At 40.3% G+C, this 12,489-nt stretch overlaps 1 protein-coding gene across 1 annotated transcript in view; it reads left to right on the top strand.

Annotated features, from left to right (window-relative positions):
- The first annotated feature begins 12,328 nt into the window (after nt 1–12,328).
- Rad51ap2 (RAD51 associated protein 2) overlaps nt 12,329–12,489 on the top strand; it is a 7,627-nt gene continuing 7,466 nt past the window's right edge. The window contains exon 1 of the mRNA XM_005415294.2: nt 12,329–12,453. Coding sequence (XP_005415351.2) covers nt 12,329–12,453 — 125 coding nt within the window. The remainder of the gene's footprint in view (nt 12,454–12,489) is intronic.

Here is a 12,489-nt window from a genome sequence, read left to right as displayed (position 1 = left end):
CCTGATGCCCGTGCTCTGCCCTCAGGGAGTAGCTGGGAAATACCTGGCTCTCTCTGCGGGTTTCAGCTGGGAACCTTGGCGGTGTGGGCAAGCACAGACTCGAGCCCAGGTGTCTAGCCGCTCCTGGAACACTGTAATTTTTTGTTTTTGTTTTTGTTTTTGTTTTTGTTTTTTTTTCCTGTACCGGGGATCGAACCCATGACCTTGCGCTTGCCAGGCAGGCGTTGTGACGCTGAGCTAAATCCCCAGCCCAACGTACGTTTTTTAAAATGAACCTTTCTAAAGACTTATAGGTAGATTGATTTTTTTTCTCCAGTTATTGAACATAATAAATGCAGCAATCTAAGGACATGAGCCATTAGCAATATTTTTTCTGCTGGTACTTGCTTTGTTTTAAAAGCTGTGTGAACAATTTGCCACTTTGTTCTACAGGAAAAAAATAGGGTAACATTGCTCTATTTATGTCTTAGGGACTACCAGTATTCATCTGAGGAGCCAGAGTCTCTTGAGCAGCAGCTAAAATAACTTTAATTAAGAAAGCTTTATCCAGAGGCAGTAAGGGAGTTAAGACATGTGTCCCTGATTCTGTTGAGTGATTAGGCTTTTTATTTCCCTCTTGGATATGTCTTTTTGGCCCTTCCCATAGCAAGGATCATGTTGTTACTTGGTAGTGCATTCTATTCGAAGAGTATGAAAGAATGGAAAGATGCAAGGGTAAATCTCCTTGGATCTGTCACAGAATTTTTCCCCTGAGAGAGGAAAGTGTACTCTTTGCTGGTCATGGTGATGCTGTTCTGTGCAGTCAATTAGGAATGGGGCGAGTTACACGCTGTCCCTGTCAGTGATTTCTAACCAGCTCCTATACCTACAGCTAGAAGAGACTAGACGTCTTCAAATGAGGTTGAGCAAGCAAGATCCTCTCAAAGGACCCACATTTGGATAAAGAAGATCTCCTGGCTCATTCTGAAGGTTCTCACACCAAATGATCCCCCAACCTCTGACACAGTGTTCTTTGAGCCCTAAAGAAATGTCAGTCCCAAATGAGAAATTTTCTAATGGATTAGCATATTTCCACAGAAAAATTTGGATGACAGCACCTTGCTTAAATTGTATAACTGTAAGGTTGCAACTTATTCTTCAAGGTCTTGCTCAGATCTTATAAGACTTCTCTGATTATCTATTCCAAGGTGACATTTCCTTCTTTTCCATTTCTAGTGGTCTTAATATGCATGGAATAATCAATATCACCATGACACACAGTTCTCTTTCTTGATTTTGGTATCCAACTATATCATAAAGTTCCTTAGTGCAGGGGCTGGGGATTTAGCTCAGCGGCAAAAGCACCTGCCTGGCAAGCACAAGGTCATGAGTTCGGTTCCCGGTACCGGAGAAAAACCACAAAAAAAAAAAAAAAAGTTCCTTAGTGCAGAAGCTATGATGTACAACTCTTCTGTGAATCATGGAAAGACCAAGTTCCTGATTCATAACAGAGTTCACCAATTATTTGGTTGTTTAATTGATTGTTGTTTCTTTAGTTTTCAATCTCAGGAGGTTATTTTCCCATCATTTTATTATCAGAATAACTGTAATACCACTGAAAATTTTGAACATTTCAAGTGTTAGTCTTATTAATTTAATAATGATTCTATTTCATACGTAACACAATAAGTGTAACTCATAATTCTCCACTTACAGAGCCTAAACTGTTAGAAAACAGTTGGTATTATATTATTTTAAAGACAAAAAGAAATTTTAATGAAATTTATTTTTTGTTTTTTAGTGCTGAGAAATTATAATTGTATGAGTTAACATATAGTTTATAAATATTTTTTAGGAGTACAGTGTGATGTTATGATATATGTTAATAGATCAAACTTGCCATCTCTGAACAGGTGATTGTATTTCTTATTATGCAATACAGGTTTGTACCAACTCCGCAAGTTAACACAATGTATCAACCATAACATTAGGTTGATGGAGAAAAACAGATTTGACAGAGAGAATTTCTAGGTTTATTTAACTGGGCAACAGTTTTTACAATTGGCATTGAAAACTGGAACTGTTTTTTGGATACAGTGGAATATGTTATAAAGATATTTAAACAGAGAATGACTTGGTGTTTGAGTTAATTTCCACATAATTAGGTGTCTTGGTTACTTTTCTCTCGTTGCTGAGACAAAATACCCAATACCCAAAATTAAGGAAGGAAAGGTTTATTTAGCTTACAGTTTGTGGAGGTTTCAGTCCATACTTGGCTGGCTCGGAGGCAGAAGATAGAAAAGCAACAAGAGCAAAGGGTGAAATGGCAGTGCATGCAAGCCTCTTTCCCTCCCTTAAATTGTAAGCAGGCTACCCCCACCCAGGGGGCGGCACTCACATAGTTAACCTTCTAAACTTCTCACATTGACACAATGAACAACATCCTAGAGCAGGAAGGGCATGTCCTTTGCACACCAGGATGTAGAACTGCTGAGTCACTTAGCCAAACCTCTGGACTCCCCAAGTTGGCACAATGTATCAACCATAACATTAGGTTGATGGAAAAGAAGAGACTTGACAGAGAGAATTTATTTGACTAGGCAACAGTTTTTACAATTGGCATTGAAAACTGGAACTGTCTTTTGGCAACCAGTGTAATTATTTGAAAGCCAAGAAGTTTGTTTATATTCTTCCTTATGTAGTTATGAGGTTTTTTTTCCTATTGACAAATAAATGCTGTGCAAAATTTCATTTTTTTCTTTTTCTTTTTGGCCTTTTTCCGGTACTGGGAATCGAACTCATGACTTGGTACTTGCCAGGAAGGTGCTGTGTCCCTGAGCTAAATCCCCAGTCCCTCATTTTTTTCTCTCACTGTTTCCTGGAACTAACTGTAGCTTTCTAAGGCTTTTGTTAAAGCTAAAGCATTTTCCCTTTTCCTTATAATGAAAATGTCATTTTTTTTATGTTTTAAGAGTGATTGTCGGGGCTGGGGATTTAGCTCAGCGCAAAGCGCCTGCCTGGCAAGCGCAAAGTCGTGAGTTCGGTTCCCGGTACTGGAGAAAAACCAAAAACCAAAAAAAAAAAAAAAGAGTGATTGTCAAGTTACAATGAAATAAGTGCTTTTGATCAAAAAATTCTCTGCTATCCACTTATTTTCCATGCTTTAAGATTAAATTAAAATGTCATAATGTTTATTTTTAATATTACTTATTTTGTATGTTACCTACTTGGCATATATCTAAGCTGATTTCATTACTGTAGTCCTGAGATTGAAGCATATGCTATGCAAGCACTCTACCTCTGAGCTATATCCCTAGCCCTGTTTATTTTGAGATGGGATATCACTGAGTTGCCAAGGCTGCCTTGAGTTTGTAATCCTCCTGCCCACATCTCCCTCCTAGCTGGGATTACAAGTGTGAGACACTGTGCTCATTTCAAGTAAGTGATAAAAAAAAAAGATACTGTCTTTTGTGTGGAAGGGCTCCTGTTACATACTAGAAAAGCAAAAGTAGATAAATTAATCATCCCAAGTTGCAAGGAGCTAATAATTTAGTGGAGAGATAATATATACAAATAACCATTATATAGTAAGTATTACAGAGAGTTTAAAATACTCTAGAAATATGGACTAGTAATTGATTGATATGGAGATGAAGATAAATTTTATAGAAAATTATAGGTTTGGGGGCTGGGGATTTAGCTCAGCGGCAAAGCGCCTGCCTGGCAAGCGCAAGGTCGTGAGTTCGGTTCCAGGTACCGGAGAGAAACCAAAAAAAAAAAAAGAAAATTATAGGTTTGAATGAATGAATGAATGAATGTGTCTTGTAAGAAAGTCTTCCCTAAGCTGCAGACTAGGTTTGGTGCCTGAGTATACCTTTGCTGTGACATTTATTTTACTGCATTGAAATAAATGTTATGTTTGTCTCCTGGAAAAAAAGGAACTGTATCTTACTTTTGAATCCTTAATACTTGTTAGGGTCGAGACACTCGCCGCGTGAAGGAAGACTCCAAGAGACGTTCTCTCATGCAAAAAGCAAGGGGATTTTATTCACCAAGCATGCATGGGGTTCACTGAGCTCGCAGGAACAGAGAGCCCCAAGCCAGGTCAGTTCTGGCTTTTTAACCCGAAAAACCACAAAGGAGGGGGCTTGCAAGCGTCATTACAGAAGCAGATGGCATTGGTTAATACATATAGTTTTTTTACACTTATTGGGCCTCTATGATGTATAGTGTGCAGGAATGCGGAGGTTTTCTGCGCATGGGCAAGGGGACGGGGAGAGAGCTGTGTCAACACCAGATGTTCTTTTTTCTAAGGACAGAAGATAATGCTCTGGCCCTTCTGGCACTTCCTCCTTTCTGGGCAATCTCAAACCTGTTAAAACTGCTTATCTATGAGTCACAAGAAGCCTTATTTTTACATTCTCACAATACTAACAGTGTGTGGAACATACCTGATGCTCAATAAATGTCTCCTGAACCCAACTACAAAGCAACAGAAAACAGTACTGGGAAGAGTGGTAGGGCATTTGCCTAGCATGCTCAAGGCCCTAGCTTCAATCTCTAGTACTGCAACACCAAGCAACAAAACAAAACAGAGCCAGAAAGCAAAACAAGCACACAAAAAAGTAGGGGCTTGAAGTAGTTTTGTGTTGAAGAATGAGAAGCAGAAGGGAGGAGGATGAAGTAGGTGGAGATAAGGCTACATAACAGTTTCATGTAAAGCTATGTACAGCTTAATTAACCAGGCCAAGTATGTCAATTATCCTTTATATGTATATTTCTCACTAGAGCACATTCACAGGAACAAGGATTGTAAACATAAATTACTACTAGTATATCCTAATATTTACTTCAGACTCAGATACACTTCCCTGCACAGAATAGGTGTTCAGTAAATCAAGGCAAGTGATATCAAAGCATCAAATGAGACCATTCATTAAAAGTAGTCCCTGAAGACTATATTAGAATTCAATTGTTAACAGTTACTAAGTGACCATAAGGGATGCCTCTGCCTTGGATAACCAAAGAAGAAGCATTCTTCTGATCCACTGTCTCATCCCATCTGTCTTAGTTACTTTTCTCTTGTTGAGACAAAATACCTGACCATAATTAAGGAAGGAAAGGTTTATTTAGTTCACAGTCTGTGGAGGTTTCAGTCCATACTCGGCTGGCTCCAAGGCAGAGTGGCACATGGCAAAGGGCAATCATTCATGGAAGCAGAAGATAGCCAAAGCAATAAGAGCAAAAGGGGAGGAGTGGCAGCAAGTAGCCTCTTTCTTTCACTTACATATGCAAACTATCCACCTAGGGCAGGTGTAGCACTCACATCCATAATCCCAGCATTGGATCATGGATCAATCATAAACTCTAAAAGCCTGCTCCATGACTGCCTGAGGCTTTGAGGGGACATCCAGACGCAAACCATAACACCATCTGACCTATTTCCATTCTAAAATTGTGGTACTATGAACAAACCTAAAATATTGAAACATTTACTGTGTTGCCTATGGTAAATTTTGGCTTCTTTACTCACAAAGAATACTGAATGAGAGGAAAACTAACACAAGTTTTTTAAGTAAAGTTTCATATATGTCCTGTCATCAAATATAGTTAGTTGAACTGCCTAACTCTGACCTATGCCAGAAAAGCTACAAAAAACTTCTTGGTTTATAACAGCAATAGCCTCCTAGTGAGAACTGATTTATGTATAAGTGCAACTGAAGTATTGTAGCCTGCTTTGTAGGCAGTTGTGTGAATTAAACTAAATACATCATGCAAAGAATTGAGAGAAGAGTTTGATCTAGTATTTTACTGGTAACTGTTTAAAAACTGGCTTTTTAGAAAGAAAGAAAAAATAATGTCTGAATTGTAGCATTTTTTTCTGATTTCTCTGATGTTACTTCCACCATGGCTCACTCCAAATTACCCACAGGAAGTCACTGAAATGTTTGCTTGGGGAGGGAGGCTGAAGATCAGTCAGTTCATCTGAATCTGTGGAAGCCAGCTCAGCACACTTGAGTTTAATAACGATTACTAATATAATTGAAAAAAAGGTTAATGAATACAGACTTATATTCTCAAAACTTTTCTTAGTGCTTTATGTAATATATATATAATTTAATTTAATCACCTGTGAGATAGCTTCTACTCTATAATCTCTGCTTACAGGAATCTGTACCCCAGAAAGGCTAAGGGATTTTCTTACATTATACATCCAGAAAAAAATGGACTCTGGATTCAAGCTTAGTTTGATTACAGATCCTATTCACCTACTATCCTACTTTACTTTCAGAATTGAAAACAATAGGTTCAGCATAGTTTTCATGTTAGATATATTTTGTATTTTGTGTGAACATAAAGTAATTTCTTAAAATCTGAAGTATGTGTGTTACACAAATTTCTGATGTCTATTTAAATATTTATTCTGCAACCAACCAAAATAAAGTGACAAATCTCAGCAAAAAAAAGAAAAAAAAAAACTGTTATAGACAGCTAAGTTAGGTAGAACTATTCTAGGCAGTCAGACAGGGCAAGGACCTTGCGGGAGTCTGTGCAGAGGACAAGAACACATTACAGCTGTGGCTGGAGGCACATCTATCCAAGGCCAGGCCTCAAGATAAAGATGGAATGACCTGGCCTACTTCCCTCCCCAAGGGATAAGCAAAAAATGGAAGATTACACTATGACTGGCATCACCTGGTCCACTAGAGGCAAGCTAGACATCTATCACTCAGGTGGGTGACCAGGACCTCTGACCCATCCCTTCCAGGAAAAGTCTGTGCTCTTCCCATGCACACACGCTTCATGACCTGCTGTCCCACTGGGTCAATATTCCTAAGCGGCTGTACTTGTAATCTTATTGGTGATCAGAGTTTGGCCCCACGGTGTACCAATCTCATGATTTTGCTCTATAAAACTTCCTCTGAGAAATGGGTCCCTTCCTGTCTCTCAGGAGCTATCTCTCTCAATACCTCTTTTTCCTACTCTTAACTCAACTGTTCCTTAAAATTCATTCTTCTATTTTGGGGAACATGAACTCGGTATGTCTGACATCTAATGGGTTGGGGGTCATAATATTTCTCCTATATCAAAACTATGAAAAAAGAAAGAAATCTAAGTATGTTTGTATGACTATAAATAGACATTTTGCCATCTCAAAATCTTGAACAGATTCTTGTGAAAGGTTAATTGAGTTCACAATTATTTTTAAAAGAAGTAATACTTATAATTGCATGAATTCTGATATAGTATAAACACTTCAGTGATAAAGAGCTTTTTAATTAATGCTGAAATTTATTACATCTCAGATGGATGTTGTAATTATCTGAATATTCCTACCTGGTTTTCCAATACTGATGGATCAGCAAAAAGGTTATTTTAAACAAGCTAAGCATTCAAAAATATCACTGTATATTAGTGAGGTAAGATTTAAAGGTGAAAAAGAAGGGGCAAGAGAGAAAACGACAACAGTCTCAAGACACAAGATGACTGTGAACTTCAAAATCACTGCTGAAGACTAAGAAAAACCTGCCACTGGATTTTAGCAGGTTTAGGAAAACAGGCCATTAGGTACCCAAGACAAAAACTATGGAAAGAAGTCTAGTACTGCAGGAAAGCAGGTGATGTTGTGGGGGTAAACATGGAAGCTGAAATACAGTTTGGACCTGAACTATGGAGGAACTTTAAGAGTTGTTATTTTATTGTGTAAGAATCAAAGAGTTAAAAGAAGTTCTTAAGGAAGTAAGAATACTTTATTAAGAAGAAAAGTCTTGTAATTGTGTTGGGCAGTTGAAGACAAAATGGTAAAATGAAAATCACCTTAATACAGATTACTCAGGAAGAAATGATGAGGGCTTGAAATAAAGCTTAGCCATTACAGGTAATATCTGGTATAGATAATAATATTTGATGAACGTGTACACAGAGATTGGATGTTAGGGAATGACAGAAAAAAAGAAAAAATTAAAACAAGTGTTTCTAATTTAGGAGTGTGGGTAGATAATAATTCCTTAAAAATTGAGGATAAGGAGGTGATTTATAGTTTAAAACAATTATACATACATTGCTTCACTTAAGATGACATATACGTTAATATTTACCATTATTATTCTGTTGAAAGGTTAATGACATATGCACTTACACAGAGTATCAGGTTTCCTTGTTTTCCAACATAATGCTTTTCACTGATCTGATAAACAGTGGTATTTCTGTTATTTAGAGTCTATTTTATTTTATTTTTGCAGTACTGGGGATTGAATCTGGGGCATTCATACTGAGCCATATCCCCAGCACTTTTTTTATATTTTTGTTTTGAGACAGGGTCTCAGTAAATTACTAAATTGCCCAGGCTGTACTTGAACTTACAATCCTCCTTCCTCAGGCTCCTAGAATGCTGGGACTACAGGTGTGCATCACCAAGCTAGGCTTTATTTTAAATTTTTTTTCTTTTGGTCTGTTTTTTTTTTGGTCTTTTTGAGACAGGGTCTCACTATGCAGTTCAGGCTGGCCTTGAGCTCACTTTGTAGCCCAGGCTGGCCTCAAATTCGCAACGATCCTCCTGCCTCAGACTCCTGAGTGCTGGGATTACAGGCGTGCACCACCATGCCAGGCCTATTTTAAATATTTTTGTCGGTGGTTATTAATTATTTTAAATATATTTTATTATCTTTCATTTTGAAACAAAACTTTAGGTTTAGAAATGTGCCATGTCACATTTCTGGTCCTACCATGAAACTTAAGTGGTGTTAAAACTACTAATAGATTTGGCTCTCATGGTAGTGTTGAGGGCAAAGCTATCTGTATCTCAGGTATCTAGGACAAGGCCACTGCTTCTCATGAGCTTGGCAAGGCCCCATGAGAAGTGTGCACAGCTTTGGGAACTAATGCATGTAGTGACTTGCTTGAGATAATAGTTTCCTCTTGTTCCCCGTGATGCCACCAAGGCATGCTGTTCTGCTACAAATAAGATATTCTTCCTCCTCTTAAGCACTTCAGGAACTTATTCATGTGCTGATTGTATAAATAAACACGTTGCAGGCCCTGGGCAGTTCCTTTCTCCCATTAGGAGAGAAGGCTCCACCTGACCTTACATGAAGATGACTCCTGTCTTCTTCATTCTCCACTGGCCTGCCTTGGAGTTTCAGGAATGTGCAGGACATGGCATGATAGCATAGTTTTCGTGTTAATTATATTTTAATATACTTAACGAAAACAAGTCTCAAGCCAGGCACAGAGGAGGCTGAGGCAAGAGGATTGCCATGGATTTAAAGCCAGCCTGGATTACCTAGTGAGTTCAAGGCCAGCCTGAATTACATAGTAAGACCCTATCTCAATAATTAATTAACTAATTAATTAATAGAAGCAAGTGTCCACTTTAACATAAATCAAAGCAAAATAAAATGAACACTAAACTTAAAATATTTTCAAAGCACTTCAAAATCTATTTGGATTATAAGGTACATTAATAACCATGCTATTTTACTTTTCCTCATTAACTGAGGCACTGAGGACGTACAAAACTGAGTAAATCATTGTGTTGGAGTTCAGTGGCCAGGATACATAGATAACTCAAGGAAGATGTTTGTACTGTTCTACAGTTACAAATACAGTGCGAGGGGAACACAGATGAGGTCCGGTAACCCCCGGGCGGATGAACACAGGAGGGAGAAAGCACAGTTTCTGAAGAGGAAGCATCGTGCAATACGCAGCACTGGAAGCTGGGCAGGTCCTTCCTTTAGGGCAGACTGAAAATTTGCCAGATGTAAAAAGAGGAAGGCATTGAGAACATGCAGGGAAGAGCAAGAAAATAAACATCTAGTGGAGGCAGCATGGGGCAAATTGTAATGTGGGAAACATGAAGCTGAAAAGTTGAGGAGGGCTTCACTGTAAGCATGGCACATCATACCAAAAGCCTTAGGTGTTAGGCACCCCGACTTCTAACTTAGAGTGAACTCTAACAACTCTAACAGGACCTTGCACCACAGCTCTACAATGCGGTTCATCTCATGAACTCATTCATTCTTCCATTCATTCACGTCTTCAATGCAATAAGACACCAAAGATGCCATTATTAAGGGAGCTAAGTGCTTTCAAAAGAAAGGCATGTAAAATGATATAAAAATGTGACATTTGAGGTGGGCTTTGAAGTGTGAGTCTAATTTGAACAAGTCTCATTTATATTTTGATTAGAATTAACAGAAGACACTGCATTTCTTTCTGTAACTGGTCTGTTTTCAAGGCAGTATTTAAAAAATTAAAGAGAAAACATAGGAATAGTAGTTTCAATAGGTATTATTTGAAGTGGCCATGGCCATTAGTATAAGTAAATATCAGAAAAGACTACTTCCAGTTGAACAGGGTCTTGCTACACTGCCCAGGCTGGTCTTCAACTCATGATCCTGCTGCCTTAGCCTCTCGAGCACTGGTAGTATAGGTTTTTGCCATCATGATGAGTCTGACTCAAAAGACTCCCCCCACTCTTTTTTGATCTTTATTAATATGTATTTCTTCAGGCTAGAGAGAAAACAAACACACAAAAACTCTATACATTTATGTATATCTAACAGTGCCTTGGACACAGTTCTCAAAAGATTGTTGAATTAAGTAGAATACTTTTGGGTTTTATGCGCATTCTAGCCCTTAAACGACGCCTAGTTGTTAAATAATGGTGTGACAGAGAGCTAGATAATAGTGTGGTCTACAGCAAATTAGCAAGATGAAGAAATAAGACCACTGTGCAGCTCAGCCTCGAAATCACAAAGCTACAGCACTTATGATAGAAGTAAGAATTTTGCTCCTGACACATCCGCTGTAATTTAGCTCTACTGGTCTGTCCGTGTTTGGCGTTAGAAGGGAATGTAGACTTGCAGGTGAGTACCCCTGCCGAGTGAAAAGGCAACAGAGCCTAAGACACAGAGAAGTAACCCTGAGAGCTAGCTAGGGCCAATCTGAACCAAGGCCACATTCTCACAGTATGGTTGGGGTGCTTATGTTGAAAGGCTCTGTACGAGTTTAAGTAAACATTTTTCTCCAGCAATTTACACATTAAATTAGGGCCGGTGATATAGTTCAGCGGTCCAAGCTCCTGCCTGGTAAGTGCAAGGTCCCGAGATCGATTCCCGATACAATAAAATAAAATAAAATAAAATAAAATAAAATAAAATAAAATAAATTTAAAAAGGGGCCGGAGATATAGCTCAGTGGCACAAGTGCCTGCCTGGCAAGCACAAGGTCCTGAGTTCAATTCCCGGTACCAGAAAAAAAACCAAAGAAACCAAAATGTGTGTCTAATAAAGTAATACTATCTAGTATCGGAAGTAATATATCTGCAAGTCTTTATAAGACAGGAACTTGACGAAGATATTATTACCTAGTTTGCTAGTCATAATATGCCCCCGTGGTTCTAAAATCACGATTCTTGTTGCACATTACTGTTTTTATAAATTTTTAGGGAAATAAAACATACTAAGTTTGAAACAATCACCAAGAGGGTTAAGGTTTTTTATTATTGAGCAGTAATTACAAGTTTCTTAGATTGACACTGAAGATCATTTTCTTTTCTGTGATTATGGAATTTACAAAAATCAGAATTGACTAAAAGTCATAAAGAAATGATTTTCAAAGCTGAGAAAAGGAGAAGAAATACCATCTAAGAATCTTTCTGGCCGTCTTTTGTTTGTTTGTTTCAGGGTCTCGCTCTGTAGTCCAGGCTGGTCTCCAACTCGCGGTGATCCTCCTGCCTCAGCTTCTCACGCGTTGAGATACAGGAGTCGTGCACCACTACGCCCTGCTCCTTCCGTTTTAAGCGAAGGACAGAGAGAGGCTGTGGCAGGAGGATGTCAAGCTCGAGCCCAGCATGGGCGAATCAGCGACTTGGGGAGACTCTATCTGCAAGCAAGAGAACTGGACATGCACTCGTGTGACCGCCCCGGCGGATCCGCGCACCGAGGAGACAGCTGTCCGCGTGACCCCCGCGGCCCTCCTCCCCAGCCGCACTCTCCGAGAGGGGGTCTCACGGACTCTCCCCGCGCTGCTCAGGGGCCGCGGGCTTTGGCATGGCGGCGCCCGAGCGCCCGTTTTACTGGCAGGTCCCTGAGGCACGGAGAAGACGCTGGCTCCGCAGACGTCCGCAGCCGCAGCGAGCATTCGCAGTCTCCGGCCGCCCCGCGGCCCGCGCTCCGCCTCTCTGAGGGGGCCACAGCGGCAGCGAGGGGCGGACCCGTGTCCGCTGGGGGCGTGGCGTGGGCGTGGCGTGGCGTGGCGTGGGCGTGGCGTGGGCGTGGCGAGGCTGCCTCGCACCTCCTCAGGGGCTGAGGTGTGCCGGGACCGCGGACGTAACTCGGCGGGAGTCATGAGGCCGCCCCTGCCCTCGCCCCCGCCCGCAGAAGGGAGAGCGCATCCCTCCCCGCACCCGCCTCCCGAGGACCCAGAGCGCCAGCCCGGCGGCGGGAAGCGGCTCCGCCTGGGGGAGCCCGGGTGGCGGCTGCCTGTGCCGCGCCTGACTGAGGTGGA

This window comes from Chinchilla lanigera, unplaced genomic scaffold, assembly GCF_000276665.1.
Source record: "Chinchilla lanigera isolate Chin_1 unplaced genomic scaffold, ChiLan1.0 scaffold00068, whole genome shotgun sequence".
Taxonomy (NCBI): Eukaryota; Metazoa; Chordata; class Mammalia; order Rodentia; family Chinchillidae; genus Chinchilla; species Chinchilla lanigera.
The sequence above is the reverse complement of the archived record's forward strand: the minus strand, read 5'-3'. Positions and strand labels throughout refer to the sequence as shown.